At 41.0% G+C, this 17733-nt stretch overlaps 1 protein-coding gene across 1 annotated transcript in view; it reads right to left on the bottom strand.

The window, feature by feature from the left end:
- CLSTN2 (calsyntenin 2) overlaps positions 1-17733 on the bottom strand; it is a 385405-nt gene that overhangs the window by 108792 nt on the left and 258880 nt on the right. The window contains exon 5 of the mRNA XM_065411406.1: positions 15717-15866. Within this exon, the coding sequence (XP_065267478.1) occupies positions 15717-15866 (150 nt within the window). The remainder of the gene's footprint in view (positions 1-15716; positions 15867-17733) is intronic.

The raw sequence follows: 17733 nt of genomic DNA, 5'->3' as shown, positions 1-17733 counted from the left end.
TGATTGATTCTCTCTGTGCATAATCCCAGCACCCTTCTCAGCTACTGGCCCCTAACTGATTTGTTTGACAAGTATCATCTGTATTCAAATATTTTACTTTGTATGCACTGAAAACCAATATCATGTTAGAACAAATAAAAAAAGCCAGTACACCCAGAGTTACAAATTGAACAACTGTGAACAGCTCAACATCCTCACTAAGTGCCCTAGAAATCTCATGATTGATATACTGCACGATACTTAGATGAAAAGAAGCCCAAGGGCAGAGGTGAAAGTAAGCCGGTACGGTGCGGCCGGACTGGACTGGCTTCTCTGGCGGGGATTGAAAGGGCCCAGGGCTCACCGCAGCTGCCGGAGTCCCGGGCCCTTTAATTCGTCCCTGAGCCCTGGGGCTCCCAGCTGCCTCTGCAGCTGGGAGCTCCAGGGTCATTTAAAGGCCCTGGGGCTCCCAGCCACAGCCGGAATCCAAGGGCCTTTAAATATTGAAAGGCCCCACTTCTTCCGGTTGAGGCCACACCTCTTCCGGTTGAGGCTATGCCCCCCTCAGGACTGCAGCGTACCGGTAAGTCCTTTAAGTTACTTTCACCCCTGCCCAAGGGCTAAATAAATGACATCTCTGGATACCTACCATATGGAATCTGGGACGCACAGTGCAGTGACATTTGGGATGTTCAGTGCAGTACAGTCAGGCAAGGCATGGTTTTGTTACAACATCATTTATTTCAATGGAATGTGGAGACATACTACCACGTCACAAGCTGGTGCTGCTTTGCTTAACTTATACACTTAGGGAATGCTTAAAAGGTTAATGTTCAATGAAGATGCAACATTTCTGAGGTGGTCCTACTTTTGATACCTGTGCTGCCCTTAGCATTTGAATACTGTGCTCCATGGAATGCCATTTTAAAGGCATAACATATATTGTCAAAATTATAACATCTCAGTTTACACAAATAAGATACAAGGTTCCTTCCATTGTTTTTCAAACATTGAAGTGAATGCACCAAGCCATTCAAAGGATTAAGAGAGAAAATGGTGATTTTTTTTTTCTCTGCAGTAATTTGTTTTGTTACTGTTACACCTGCTCTGAATTCTCAATATCCGAAATAGTCTCTGAATGCTAGAAAGCCTCACTCATATCTTTATTAGCATTCAAGGTCTTTCCTAGTTCTATTAGTGAATGATACTTTTCCATTAATATTCTGTCTTCAGGTTACACATGCATTTGTGTGACTATAATTCTTTTGTATATATGTTGTGCACGTACACACACACACACACACACGATCACTTCCCCTTCCACAGTTTTCCATTCATTTTATAATCAGTTGGTAATGTAATTCAGTTGTTCTTTATAGTCGAAAGTTAATTTTGAGAGAAATCTTGAACTGCCACATCATAATGATTGGAATAAATAAACTGAAATTTACTTAAAGAACTTGTATATGTATATCTTTATGACTCTGCTCCTGAAATCTGATCTGTATAGGTGGATCCCAGCAAAGCCCCATCGATTTCAATGGCATTCTTCAGGATTTCCCCAGGCAGATCCAACTGCAGGATCAGGGCCTGAGCTGCCAGAATTCAGACTAGTGCAAGCATAGGAGTAAATCATCAGATTTGACCATAGCAAATTTCACTTTTGGCATGGCCTCATTTCATAGAACATTTAAGAACTGGCATTCTGTTGCACTCACACACCAGCAAGAAAGAGTGGTTAGTGGTGTCACTGTTCCCTTCTCCCTTTTCATGTTTTCTTTGTCTATTCCCCCATCCCCCTCCTCCCCGTAACAAATAATTTAGCTTGCTTTTTGTTTTATACTCATCAAATTAGTTTAATGTTTAAAAAAGGGCTTCTCTCATCTGTATTTTATTTCTGCCAGGTAAGTCTTTGAATATCACTGGAGACTGGTTTGAAGAACAGTGATTGATTGGTTATAGTTTAGGCCTTGTCTATACCTAAAACTTGTGTTGACCTAACTACATGGCTCAGGGGTGTGAAAAATTCACATCCTTCAGAGATTTAGTTAAACCAACCTAAGCCTTGGTGTAGAACAGCTCTAGGTCACCAGAAAAATTCTTCAGTCAACCTCGCCATGGCCTCTCAAGGGGGTGGATTTATTACAGCAAAGAAAAAACCTTCCGTCACTGTAGCAAGTATCTACACTAAAGCAGCATACCTGCAGGTTTGCATCTGTGCCACCATAGTGCAAGTAGCATAGATATAACCTTACAAACATATCCTTAGAAATGTATGATCACATCTTTTCCAAAATGCCAATCCAATTTCAGAGGGTCTTGAAGGACTTCACTTCCACGGAGTGTCAACAACTGGCTTAGTATTTTTGACTGCTAACGTTGGCTTTGTGATGTTAATGCTACCAGAACTATGGATATATGAGTCGCATTTTTGAATCTGCAGAGACTTCTGAGAACCAGTTAATCCACCCAAGGACGGAGATTGTGGACACACATTTTGAGGAGGTAGAATCAGTGTAGAAAAGTTAAAAAGATGCCTTTTTAGACTGACTGTATTCCCCTTTTAGTGACCAAGTGAGGCCAATGCCAATGCATTCTGCTGGCGTGAAAACCCTCACTAAGAGCACAAAAGCACTGGCAGAAGACATACTACATTGCAATCTAAACACGTTGACTCAGATGCTCTTATCTCACATCTGCATTGATCCCAACGGATTGTCAAAACGGGGTAAAGTCAGTTCTTTATAATCTGTGAAAGAAAGGACAGACTAGCACTGCACTGAAAACACCACCTCAGCCTAAATAGTGTGCTATTCACACATTCAGTGACCTGCCTCATTCAGCATTGGTTCTGCTACCCAGGGAAGTAAAAACACACTGCATAGTTCTTATCTTCTATTACATACCTTTTATAGGACAAAAGTACCTACAGTTTGGATGTTGACCATAGATGGAACTAGATTAAGGGGGAGGGATAGCTCAGTGGTTTGAGCATTGGCCTGCTAAACCCAGGATAGTGAGTTCAATCCTTGAAAGGGCCATTTAGGGATCTGGGGCAAAAATCTGTCTGGGGATGAGTCCTGCTTTGGACTAGATGACCTCCTGAGGTCCCTTCGAACACTGATATTCTATGATAAACCTCAACATGTCCTGTAAAGGATGCTCAGTATTCTTATAGAAAGCATCATGGTGATACACAATTTATATAAAACCTAACATAAAGTGAAGCCACACAGCATACATGCTCCTGGCCACTGCCTGAAAACCTGCATCCAACTGTTCCATCACAAATATGTTAGCCCTGAGCAGCAGGGTGCTTCAGATACACACAAGTTAAGAATGTTCACAGCAGCTACTCACAACTCCCACAGTCAAGATGCCAAACAGCCAAGACATTCTACCAGGTTAGACGCTGTAATTATTCCAATAGATCACACTAACTTGTTTGTCTTTCACCTGAAATGGTACTTTCAAAGTGGTTTTGTACATTAGTCACATCACACACATCAGGTAGTCATTCTGTACCCCTTTCTTTTGTCTGAGTACATGGTATTTAGCCAGCTGCTGTACAGCCTTGTTTATTTCCACAGAAATATTGTAGAGTCCCTCTAGAGTGGTGCATATATAGACATAGGTTTGCGTATGGCCATTTCCATTTTTGTGAGTTTGCTTTCTCCAGCAGTGGGTGTATTTGTCCCCTCCCCACCTCAAAAGCACATGCAGTGAGAATGAAAGGTTATTCTAATGGCACAACTCTGTATGATGGCCCATGCCCATTCTGCCTGGGCCAGCACTCTCTGCATGGGGTTGCAAACAAATGTAGATAGAGGGCAGCTCAGAGAGAGTTATTTCCAAAGCATTTTCAGCTCCATTTTGGAAACAGATATATGAAAACATGAGCCATTCCACCTGATCATTTCATCTGTTCCTCTTGGCATAAATGCCAAAAACTTTTGAAGGGGAGAACTTTTCTCTTTTACCACTTTCAAAGGCCACGCATGCATTGAAGTGACCTTTCCAGGGAACTCTGGATAGAGCTTCTTACAGGATCCGTCAACAGCATCACTGTGCCCTGGCCAGAGTTTCATTTCTTGAGATCATGCTTTAAACAGATATAAGCCCTTGATGGTGGATGAAAGAACCTTTTTCTTCCTAAGGACCTGAGTGTGCTGCCTGCCAGGGACTCTGAGCAACTTCAACTTCCAGCATCTGATGGACAGCAGGTATTATGCCAAAATGAAGCAAAATTAAAATTGCAGCTGGGCCTCCACAGGAACCCTGCCACTGGTGGTTGCCCCCAGCAGGAAAGGGCCCACGACGCAATGGAGCTGGGGATGAGGGGTTTGGGAGGGGCTCAGGGCTGGGGCAGAGGATTGGGGAGCAGGGGTAAAGGCTGCAGGGTGGGGCCAGGAATGAGGGGTTCAGGGTGTGGGAGGGGGCTCTGGGCTGGGGCAGGGGGTTGGGGTGTGGGAGGGGATCAGGGCTCTGGGCTGGGGCTGGGGATGAGGGGTTTGGGGAGCAGGAGGGGGCTCCAGGTTTGGGGGGAGCTCAGGGCTGGGGATTGGGGTGTGGGGTTGGGGCACCGGCTTACCTCGGGCGGCTCCTGGTCAGCTGCGCAGTGGGGGTGCTAGGGCAGGCTTCCTGCCCGTCCTGGCACCGCAGACCGCGCTGCGCCCCGGAAGTGGCCAGCAGCAGGTCTGGCTCCTAGGCGGAGGCGTGCAAGCAGCTCTGCGTGGGACTCACCCGCAGGCACCGCCCCCCCCCCAGCTCTCATTGGCGGGAACTGGCCAATGGGAGTCCGGAACCGGTGCTCGGGGCGGGAGCAGCGCGCACAGCTCCATTACACCCCCACCTAGGAGCCAGAACTGCTGCTGGCCGCTTCTGGGGCGCAGCACAGTGTCTGAAGAGGTAGGGACTAGTAGCCTGCCTCAGCTGGGCAGCACCGCAGACGGGACTATTAACAGCCCGGTCAGCAGTGCTGACCAGAGCCGCTGTGACCCAGTGCCTTACATTCCGTGACCCAGTACTGGGTCGCGACCCACAGTTTGAAACCACTGGCCTAGGGGAAAAAAGGACCAAAAAAGTGCCACCATGGCTAAACAACAAAGTAAAAGAAGCAGTTAGAGGCAAAAAGGTATCCTTTAAAAAGTCTAAGTTAAAACATGTTAAGGAAAATACAAAGGAGCATAAACTCTGGCAAGTGAAGTGTAAAAATGTAATTAGGCAGGCAAAAAAAGAATTTGAAGAACACCTAGTCAAAGACTCAAAAAGTAACAGCAAAATTTTTGTTTAAGTACATTAGAAGCAGGAAGCCTGCTAAACAACCAGTGGGGTCACTGGATGATCAAGATGCTAAAGGAGCACTCAAGGAAGATAGGACCATTGCCGAGAAACTAAATGAATTCAAATCTGAGGAACTGTCCCAGATTGAGGTGTCTTGAAACAAATTGATAAATTAAACAGTAATCAGTCACCAGGACCAGATGGTATTCACCCAAGAGTTCTGAAGGAACTCAAACCTTTACGAGGTGCGACTCCAGGAGGTGGAGGGGCCTGACCCCGAGAGAGAGTGGACCCCCGAGAAGGGCTGTTGCACTGAAAGGGGCACTCCCCACAGACCGCACAGGGCCAAAAGTGGGCACGATCTGTGAGTCCGTGACACCCTGTATAAACTTTATACAAATAAAATGGATTTATTTGGGGTTTGGATCCCATTGGGAGCTGGATGTCTGGATGCTGGAGATAGGAAACCTGTGGAGCAGTTTTTAGTTAAAGTCTGCAGCTTTGGGGGCGTGGACCAGACCTGGGTCTGTGTTGCAGCAGGCTAGCGTGTCTGGCTCAACAAGGCAGGGTTCTGGAGTCCCAAGCTGGCAGGGAAAACGGGCTCAGAGGTAACTTAAGCATGTCAGGTGACAGTCCCAAGGGGGTCTCTGTGACAGAACCCGTCACACATGACAGGTGTGGAGAAAGTAAATTATGAAGTGTTATTTACTCCTCCCAGTAACACAAGAATTAGGGGTCACCAAATGAAGTTAATAAGCAGCAGGTTTAAAACAAACAAAAGGAAATATTTCTTGACACAACACATAGTCAAGCTGTGGAACTCTTTGCCAGGGGATATTGTGAAGACCAAGACTATAACAGGGTTCAAAAAAGAACTACATAAGTTCATGGAGGATAGGGCCATCAATGGCTATTAGCCAGGATGGGCATGGATGTGAAATTATGCTCTGAAGTGTCCCTAGACTCTGTTTGCCAGAAGCTGGGAATGGGCAACATGGGATGGATCATTTGATGATTACCTGTTCTGTTCATTCCCTCTGAAGCACTTGGCATTGGCCACTGTAGGAAGACAGGATACTGGGCTAGATGGACCTTTGGTATGACCCAGTATGGCCACTCTTATGTTATTACTTGCAACCTTAATTCATTTTTACCTATGTATTTTGGGAAGAGAGAGACTATTCAGATGAGTTCCCTGAATTCTGAGCAGACAGGTTTGTTTACAGCAGCTTAGTAGCCCTGTAACCTTAGTGTTTGTTATCCCTTTGAAATCATTCTGTTCTTATGAAGTAAAATAAAAACCTGATTTGGGGTTTAACTGATCAATAACTGATCAGATCTTTGTCAGCCTGAAGGTGAGATTTAGGAGGTCTTTGTACCTGTGTTTTTCTTTCTTTCTTTTTTGGTAGGCACTCTACTCAAGAATACTAAGTTCTCCTTTCTCTTTTTTTTTCCAGCATGGAACATAATTCACCACAGGCCTCAACATGCCAGTAATGATTTTTTTCTCCCCCCATCCCACTGTTGCCTACGTTGCATCTTTTCTCATTATACTACTGGGTCTGACAAGCAGAAATTAGTTATTTTTATCAGTTTTTGAAAATAACACCTTTCATGTCTTCATTACAATAAGCATTATTAATAATAAAATACATGCTCCTAGTTTTTTTTTTTAATGTGACCTTTGAAATTTACTACTTATCAGATGCATAAATATGTTAAAATACCATATACAATCAATCAAGTTTCTAACCATTATCTGTAAAAAAAAATTATTAGTAAAATTTTAAATGGTAGTCAATTTCAAAGAAAAAGCAATTTACAGCAGAAAATGAAAGAGCAATTCAAAACACTGATAGAAAAACACAAAGAAGGGAACAGAGATGCACTCTGATTTTTAGATTCTTGCACATTCATTTTAAAAGGTGGTCATGGTGCCTTAGTGTCACAAAGACTAGGAGCCTGATCAAAAAGTTGATGGAGTTTTGCTTGAATAAGGAGTGAAGGTCTAGCTCCTCAGTTCCTTTTTTAAAGGTAGGAATTCTAACCTTAACACAAGTCCAGTGCGGTGATTTATTCCAGTGTGAAGCCTGGGTCAGGCACAATCTCTTCAGTATCAAAGGGAGGATAGTAATTTGTAATGACATTCCATAATTTCTAAGAAATCTGTAATGATGTTTGATAATCCTTTGCTATATGTAAAAAGGACATGGGTAATTGAACAAACGACCAAAGCAATCTCATTCAACTGAGTGGAGATTCTGAGAACCAACTATCTGAAGCAAATATACAAAATTCTAGATAAGCTTGTATCATTTTACATTAAAAATCCATGGTACCATAGGTAAGTGAATTATCAGTCTATATAAAATATCGAAGAAACTCAACTTGATTAGAAAAATGTGCTCTCTGTCTGAAACTCAGCTAGTGCCTTCTTTAAATAATGACTTAAGTTTCCTTGATCGCCTGACGAGAAAGGATTTTGAAAATACACATTGTTTTAGAACCAAAAGTCCTGTGGGGCTGACAATGGGTTTAAAAGTTTACATTTCAGTTATAGCTAGTTAGTCAAGGGCATGACAAACAGAAGGGAAGGTCTTCAAGTGATAAAGAAGTTGTCTTTCTAATCTGACCTGGAGGAATGAGTTTCATGGCAGATATTTTCCCTAGATGGGAAAAGATCTTTGCTTTCATGAGTTGTAAGATGTTCTCTGATCTGCAGAGTAGGTCAGCAAATAAGGAAAAAAAAGTTTCCCAATTTCTCTTCTATTTTTGTCAATTTAATTTTAGCATAAATGTTCTGAACGCATCTAATTATCTGTAATAATCTCCATTCTTAAAATAACCTTTACTATGGGTATCTGACTAATTAAGACTGGAACCTAGCATAGCTCCACTGAAGTCACCATCTGTATCAATTTTCACTGATCTATTACTACATCTCTTACCTTTATGGATAAAACTGAACAGGACTTTCACCTTAATAAGGAGTGCAGGATTGGGTTTTACTGTTTCTCTGTTGAATAATAAAACTTTGTTCTTCTATATTGTAGAACAAGTGTTCATATCGGAACTGTTGAGTGTCTATGTCTAAATACATTGTACACCTTACTGGAAATAAAACTACCTAAATTAAAGAATGAGTCTAATTCTCCTTTCAATGATATACGTCAATATTTATATGGCTGAAGAACCAATGGAGTGAGGAGAATCAGGTCAGACATGTGTCTTTCTCAGATGCTGAGCTGACAAAAAAAGTGCACAATGCCATGCTGTGTCCTTAGGGAATCACAGCCTGCAACAAGAATGCCAAAGACAGAACAATCTGAAGTTTCCGGGGAACATAGCTGAACAGAAAAGGCTATTGTAAGCAGAAGAAAAGTAGATGAGATGGTTATTTGTTACATAGCTACAAGAAACTAGAGTTGTGTTACTGTCTTTGTTCCTTTTTTTCTGCTTAAAATCTCCCTTATATCACTAACATAATTTTCCATAGTAGTAATAACTTTGACTTATTATGCAAGCACCCTCATTGCCTGGGAGAAGGTAATCATGACATCTACACTGTTTGAAATAAATGCCGATGAAAACATAAGCAACATGAGGAAAGCTGCAGCATATTTCAAAGTTACTCGGCCAAATTCATGCCTAGACGACTCCAATAACACCAAAGGAGCTAACTAGGAATTAATTTGGTCCATTCATTTCTATTTTCGGTTTGCTGAGGGTACCACCACAATGGGTAAGAACTGTTTGATGTCAGTTAAGTTCAGGTTTAGATGTCTAAGGAGTCTTCCCTGTAAAATATCAGATTTACCTCTTCTGGACAGCTCCTACGTTGTGTGTGACCATTCACCAGTGTCTATTATCAGAGGCAGGGGAAGCAGTCACTAAATTTGATGGAGCCCTTTAACAATACTAGCATTATTTTCTACCTAAGGGGAAATTGTTTTAAGAGTGAGACTTAGGTGTGTTGAATCGTATTTGCTCTGCTACACATATTAGTCATGTGGAGTTAGCCTCTAGGAGCAGGAATCAATTTGTACTTGAATTACACTCTGTATATGCCAATTCTTTGCTGCCTTACCCCAGAGCAATTTGGGTTGTTTGAAGGACGGCTGTGACCTCACTGAAATTTTTAACATTGGGTTCACGTTAGGACAGCTATTGTTTCAGTTACTGCCAATCACAGAAAGAGCTGCACAATAGTTCAGATCACTGGCCAATAGCAACTTTTAGGAAACAACAACAAGAATGGAGTAAATTCAAATTCAGTAGATTTAAAAACAAAAAATCACAGTTTATTAAGGTTAACACTGCAGAATTTTGCAAAGCGCATGTTGTAATTTATTTCTCCAACTTCTGTGTTATAATCAAGAGCTCTGAAGAATGCTGTGTTCTTTGGCAAATATATTAAAATATTTTTAGGTAGGCAAGATTACTCAAATTTATTATTCTTTTCAAAGAACTGAAACTTACATTATTTTAAGAGGAGGGAGTAATTGTCATCCCACCTACCTGCATTTTATATTGCTAAATACCAGGGTTTAGGCTTCCAGTATTGTTGCAGAATTGGAAATAGTCACTAAGTTTTGCCTTATTGATTATTTTACATTGATTATTTCTAGTAGCAGGCAAACAGCTTTACAGACAATCAGCTTAAGTTTGGCTGGGATGGTGAAAACAACGTAATTGAAATATGTGGCCGTCCTTTCTAAAAACACTGGTCTACAATTTTTGAGAAGTCGTCTGCTTCAGAGATAAAATGTGCTATTTATTATGCATTTTGATGTGCTGAATTCAAATACGACAATTAAAACAACTGATTGGCTACTGTTTCTAAGATATTTAAGTTTTTACATTTTATGTCTATGTATATTGTGTAGATAGAGTTTTAATCAAAAATTGTAAACCTAGGTCTTTTCATGTGTTTATGGTTGCTTTACATGATAATATTTCACCTGTCCTGTTTATGTAACACTTTAAAAATCAGCCAAAGGGTTATATAAATAAAATTTATTATGAAACAAAAGGCAAAAAACTATTATGTACATAGTTTAGTCCTATTCAGTGTCTACTCGGCGCTTCTTGGCTTGTCTCTTGTATTCATTAAATGGAGCATCTCTTGTCACTGTCCAGCAATAGTCTGCAAACATTGATGGGCTCCATTTGCCCTGATAGCGTTTCTCCATTGTTGCAATGTCCTGGTGAAATCGCTCACCGTGCTCGTCGCTCACTTCTCCGCAGTTCGGTGGAAAAAAATCTAGATGAGAGTGCAAAAAATGTATCTTTAGTGACATGTTGCAACCAAGGCTGTTGTATGCCTTGAGGAGGTTTTCCACCAACAACCTGTAGTTGTCTGCCTTGTTGTTTCCGAGAAAATTTATTGCCACTAACTGGAAGGCTTTCCATGCCGTCTTTTCCTTGCCACGCAGTGCATGGTCAAATGCATCATCTTGAAGAAGTTCACGAATCTGAGGACCAACAAAGACACCTTCCTTTATCTTAGCTTCACTTAACCTTGGAAATTTTCCACGGAGGTACTTGAAAGCTGCTTGTGTTTTGTCAATGGCCTTGACAAAGTTCTTCATCAGACCCAGCTTGATGTGTAAGGGTGGTAACAAAATCTTCCTTGATTCAACAAGTGGTGGATGCTGTACACTTTTCCTCCCAGGCTCCAATGACTGTCGGAGTGGCCAATCTTTCTTGATGTAGTGGGAATCTCTTGCATGACTATCCCATTCGCAGAGAAAACAGCAGTACTTTGTGTATCCAGTCTGCAGACCAAGCAAGAGAGCAACAACCTTCAAATCGCCACAAAGCTGCCACTGATGTTGGTCATAGTTTATGCACCTCAAAAGTTGTTTCATGTTGTCATAGGTTTCCTTCATATGGACTGCATGACCAACTGGAATTGATGGCAAAACATTGCCATTATGCAGTAAAACAGCTTTAAGACTCATCTTCGATGAATCAATGAACAGTCTCCACTCATCTGGATCGTGAACGATGTTGAGGGCTGCCATCACACCATCGATGTTGTTGCAGGCTACAAGATCACCTTCCATGAAGAAGAATGGGACAAGATCCTTTTGACGGTCACGGAACATGGAAACCCTAACATCACCTGCCAGGAGATTCCACTGCTGTAGTCTGGAGCCCAACAGCTCTGCCTTACTCTTGGGTAGTTCCAAATCCCTGACAAGGTCATTCAGTTCACCTTGTGTTATGAGGTGTGGTTCAGAGGAGGAGGATGGGAGAAAATGTGGGTCCTGTGACATTGATGGTTCAGGACCAGAAGTTTCATCCTCTTCCTCTTCCTCGTCTGACTCAAGTGAGAATGATTCTGGTGCATCAGGAACCGGCAGTCCTTCTCCGTGGGGTACTGGGCGTATAGCTGATGAAATGTTTGGATAATGCACAGTCCACTTTTTCTTCTTTGACACACCTTTCCCAACTGGAGGCACCATGCAGAAGTAACAATTGCTGGTATGATCTGTTGGCTCTCTCCAAATCATTGGCACTGCAAAAGGCATAGATTTCCTTTTCCTGTTCAACCACTGGCGAAGATTTGTTGCACAAGTGTTGCAGCATATGTGTGGGGCCCACCTCTTACTCATAGACTCATAGACTCATAGACTTTAAGGTCAGAAGGGACCATTATGATCATCTAGTCTGACCTCCTGCATGATGCAGGCCACAAAAGCTGACCCCCCACTCCTGGAATAATTCTCTCCCTTGACTCAGCTGTTGAAGTCATGATTTAAAGACTTCAAGTCGCAGAGAATCCTCCAGCAAGCGACCCCTGCCCCATGCTGTGGAGGAAGGCGAAAAAGCTCCAGGGCCTCTGCCAATCTACCCTGGAGGAAAATTCCTTCCCGACCCCAAATATGGCGATCAGCTGAACCCCGAGCATACGGGCAAGATTCTCCAGCCAGACCTTCCGGAAAAAAGTTCTCTGTAGTAACTTTTAATATCCCATCATTGACCATTGTTACTAATTACCAGCGATGGCACGTTATTGACCTATTGACTAAAATCACGTTATCCCATCTAACCATCCCCTCCATAAACTTATCAAGCTTAATCTTAAAGCCAAAGAGGTCTTTCGCCCCCACTGTTTCCCTCGGAAGGCTGTTTCAGAACTTCACCCCTCTGATGGTTAGAAACCTTCGTCTAATTTCAAGCCTAAACTTCCCAATGGCCAGTTTATATCCATTTGTTCTCGTGTCCACATTAGTACTGAGTTGAAATAATTCCTCTCCCTCCCTGGTATTTATCCCTCTGATATATTTAAAGACAGCAATCATATCCCCCCTCAGCCTTCTTTTGGTTAAGGTAAACAAACCGAGCTCCTCTTGTCCTGATCTCCAATTTTGCAGCCAAAATAAAGGTGATAGGCTTTCTTAACCATAGTGGTTATACTGCGCTTTTGTGATGCAAAAGTCACTTCACCACAAACATAGCAGAAGTTATCTGCACTGTTCACACAAGTACGAGGCATCTCTGCTCACTTTGGCTAAACAGAAATGTGTCCCTTTGCAAAATCAAACACTGACAAATAAGAGAGCACGACACTGTATGATTTCTAGAGCTGATATAGGGCAATTTGTTCAGCAGAGTGATGTAAGCTTCGTTACGATTGCATCATCCATGACTTCTAGGAATAACATGATGCAATTCATATCATGTATGACGCAATACCAGCTTCAGATTGCATCATTCATTGTTTTGCCTAAAAAGCAAGTACTGTCCAAACCCAGTCATAGATTTATTCATAGATCCAGTCAAAGATGTATTTTAGTCATTTCTGGTTTAAATTGAGATCCCTTCCCTTTATAACTCACTTATCCTCTGCCATTCCCAAGTCAAGGGTCGTATATACTGACCCTATAGCATATCTTGAAAACTAGAGCCAATCAACAATTTTAAGCATCATTTTCGTTCTCAGTGACCCAGAATTAGTAAAGTTTGACTACATTTATTTCAGAAGCATTTTGGCTGTAGAGCAGTGAAATAAGCAGGATAAAGTATTTCTTATTTTAATAGAAGTACAGGACTTGGTATAAATATCATATATAATCTCATCACCAAATTATTGCTTATTATTTGGTGAGTGCCAAAGATGCACTATACTCATGTAATTCAAGATCCCAAGGATCTTACAATATACAATGTAATCACATACCATTTCAAGTGATCTGAAGAAACGTAGATACAATGAAAGAGAATCTGTTATCCATTTCTCTGATGTAAAAACCAGAGTAACTCCATCAAATGAACTCATTTGGAAGAACCTTGGTATAACGAAGAGCAGAAGCTAGCAAAGTTTACTAATACAGTTTTTCTCCATTGCCTATGCCAAAGACTCATAATAGAATCTTGAACAACCTCAGATCATAACAACAAAGAACACAATTATGCAGCATAGCCTACAAAAACAAAATTCAGAGTTTAAATAAATATTACATACAGGGCTAACAAATGCTATCAGGCCAGGCCACATCATTTCCAACTGCTCATAGATGTCTTAGATGAGCTATTCTCTTCTTATACCACATATTGTACAAATTTTTTAAAAGATGATTTTTGTCTACATACTTTAAATAGGTTCCGCCTCAGTTTAATGCAGTTCCCACCCTCCTCCCCATTTTATTTTCCATTCCAAACATATGGGCCTCTCAATTCTCTCAATGTCACTACATTAAAATAACAAACCAGGGCCTGAGCCCTATTATCAAGGGTTAAACAAAGCATCAGTCACACGCAACTTTGATTTCTAGGAGGAGAATAAATTCTGCATTTGGGAAGAATCAGAACTCATGTCCAGCCTTTTGCTAAGATCATAAATAAATTATATCCATTTTATGTAATATTAAAGGAGGGGAATGTAGGCAAGAAGGGTTGTTTGCATCTTTTATCATCTATCAGTTTTTTTAATTACCTGAAATATGTTGCAATGAGCAACTGCATTGTAATTGATGTCTGAATTGTCAAATAAAATTGCTGTAAGTATGATGTTATTGGGCAATATAATTGTGCTATTAGCATGATTTCTTCACAAAGATTACTCAGTCAATAGAATACCTTTATGGAAATAATGAAATAGTTAACAACCAGCGATTGCATCATTTTAATACTAGTTTCTGAGCTTACATTTTGGTGCATTTAATCCTCCAGCAAATGATCTCACAAAATAGAGTATTTGCACAAGTAAAATCTCTCTAAAGAATGCTCTTTGATCTTATAAAAAGAATAATAAGTTTTTTAGACCAACAAACATAGCTAAGAATATGTAGAACTGTTTCAAATTTGTTTATTTCATACACTTATTTTTATAAAATGTGTCCCTCAAATATTCCGGACACATGCACAATGAAAACTATGTGTGGCCCCTAACAAGTAAAGTGTGGTTTTCTCCTCTGAATAGTGAGTATAAAAATGGAATCCTGGTGCTCCACGTTTATTGCATCTCAGTGACTTCCAGACTCATTGTGCTCAGTTTACAAGTAGTTTCTTCTGTCAGCCAGCCCCACAATCTAGGTGATGACAACGAAGGCAAGATTTTTCCTCCATAAGCATCCACACTAACAATTAAGATTTTGAAGGCCAAATGTAGTCCTGAGTTACACTTGGGTAATCTAGCTATTTTAGGCTCCCATTGTCAGAGTATCTGAGCACCTCACAATCTGACATATTTAACCTTATAACTCCTCTGTGGGTTAGGTGTTATCCCCAATTTACAGACAAGGAACTGTGGCAGATTGTTGCCCGCAGATTGTGCCCTCTTTGATACTGTGCAAATACACTAATGATACTAACAGACTGGCCATGTAGGTGGAACTTGGCAAACAATTTTGTTGATGATACATGAAAAGGAATCCTGCTTGCTCTATCCCAGTGGTTCTCAAACTGTGGGTCAGGACCCCAAAGTGGGTTGCAACCCCATTTTAATGGGGTCACCAGAGCCAGTATTAGACTTGCTGGGGCCCGGGGCTGAAGCCGAAGCCCAAGGGCTCCAGCCTGGGGCCGCAGGGCTCGGGCTCCGCCCCTGCCCTGCCCCCCGCCTGGGGTCATGAAGTAATTTTTGTTGTCAGAAGGGGGTCATGGTGCAATGAAGTTCGAGAACAGTTTACTAAAAAAAGATTAAAAAAAATATTTTTGAACACCTTAGAATGTTTGACCAAGTTTTGGAAAGGTTTTTAAGTGATGCTTTTATTCTGAGTTGATTTGATCAATCCTTCATTCCGACTCATGAAGAATCACTTATTCCTAAGGAACGTGGCTTGATATAAACCAGCTGGGAGTGGTTATCCAGATTTTAAATTGATGCTGGATTAAATACAAGTAAAAAATAGTAATCATTTCACACATAACTGCAAAGAATACCAGACATTATATATTGTGAAAGAAAGGGAAAAAAAACCCAAACAATATCAAATATTAAACCCTACCTTGCCAGCCTGGTTTGCACACTGGTTTGACATCAACTCGTACTAAGACATCTTCTGTTGCACGTTTCTGCCCACAGTCAAAAGCAGTTACCATTATCTCATACTCGTGCTGTTTATCGTAGTTCAGCTTCTCCGTGTTTCTAATATTACCTGCAGATTTAATATAAGACAGCATCCAGCAAATATTTATTGGTCAAGCTTATTTCTTTGACAATTATGTATTGCATCCATGTACCAGCCCACAGTAGTGAGGGCCAGATAAAGCCCTCAGTGGGCAGAATTCCTGTTCAGGAGTTCTACATGCAGAAGATTGTGGGACAGGGCCCAAATGAAAAGAACCCATCAGTGTCATATAAGATTTCATTTTAGGACAATGTAATTGCACAGACTTGATTGCATGTAAATGTATCTTTTTAAGTAAGATTGAACATGTAATTACAGGCAACAATATCCTCATCTTCATACACTCCTCACATAGAGCATTCACATCATCACTCCTTTCCCTTAGACCCTGCAGATGGATAACCATTGGTCCATGTTTGGGAAAGGAGCAGGAGGAGGATAGACTATGGGTCAGGGCTAGGAAAAAAATCACATTGTTTGCCTTCTAGTCCTGTGGAGATCATGAAGGGAAGATAGTTTAACTTTGGCGGTACTATCTTGTCACTCATTCCCTCTGCAGTTAGTTCCTATCTAAATGGTGAATACCTTCTTCCTTTCAGTCCCCTCCTATGGGCCAGGATCATTATCATCATCTACATAACCAAGCTCACCTGCATTTTATATGACACCACTGTGCTACCAGATGGAAAATAAAATTCAACAACAAAACTCATCTGCCAAACCTGACAGATACATAAAGGTGACAAAGTATCCATTCTAGTAACAAAGAAATTACATATTTCACAAGAAAATGGAAAGATCTCTCTCAGTCACCATAATCTGTAGTGTTTTAGGATTGCAGTCATAATTAATGAGTTCAGCATTTTCATTCAGTCCATTTCTGCAGAAATGCAGTTCTCGCTCAACCTGCACCTCAGAACTGTTTAATATATTCTTTGCTCCAACTTATTAATTCATTCTTTAGCCAGGAATATATCTAATCATACTCACATCCTAAAGTTATATTCATTCTAGATGGGAACCCCTGTCTCAAGTCATCATATCATACCAAATGTGGATCTGACATGGCATGCTGCACAATCAAGTAGTTTGACTAAAATTTGCAAACTTGGGCACCAAAATACATATGGTATTTATGCACATAAAAAGTGGCTTATTATCAAAAGGTACAGAGAAGGCAGAGCTGCCTCCTTTAAACATCTTGGCCTTTGCAAACTCTTTTCATTGAGTTTAAACTTGAGAAAAAACAACCCCCAAACTGCTATACATACATGGCCAATTTCCAAACCCGGACTTTAGTTTTTCATTCACAACTGTGCAGGAGACAGACCTTGAACCCACAAATAAGTGTTTTCAGGGAAACTATATGTAAGTGCCATTTTGGTCATTTGGCCATTTTGGTCAGAGATGATCATTTCTGAGCACAAACAAACGTACAGAACGGCACACACTGAATTAGAACTCTAGCACTCTGGGGGAAGTACCCTATACCTGGTGCCTCGTGATTTCCCTTCTTCCCCCCTCATAGCAGGGGGAAACAGGGAAGATGATTGTGACCAAGTCACATTCTGGTTCCTGGTCTGCTTCTGGGGAAGTGCAGTAAGCATTGCACTATACTGATCCTTAGTATTTAGCTAGGACTATATATTTTCCAAATGATGCATCTTAATTAAACCCTCATAAAACTCCTACGAAGTAGGCAAGATCATTATCTAGTCAATAGCCTTCTCTGGTTAATTGTCCCTCACATGGTTAATAACCCATGTAAAAGGTCAAACTGAGCTTTTTCTGACCACTCTCTGACCCAAAAATAGCTTGCTAATTTATTTTCCCACCCTCATCTCAACTTATACTAAAACTATCTTATTGATACTAATCCATTTTTTTCACAGGT

Source organism: Emys orbicularis, chromosome 9 (assembly GCF_028017835.1).
Source record: "Emys orbicularis isolate rEmyOrb1 chromosome 9, rEmyOrb1.hap1, whole genome shotgun sequence".
In the NCBI taxonomy this organism is placed as follows: Eukaryota; Metazoa; Chordata; order Testudines; family Emydidae; genus Emys; species Emys orbicularis.
The sequence above is the reverse complement of the archived record's forward strand: the minus strand, read 5'-3'. Positions and strand labels throughout refer to the sequence as shown.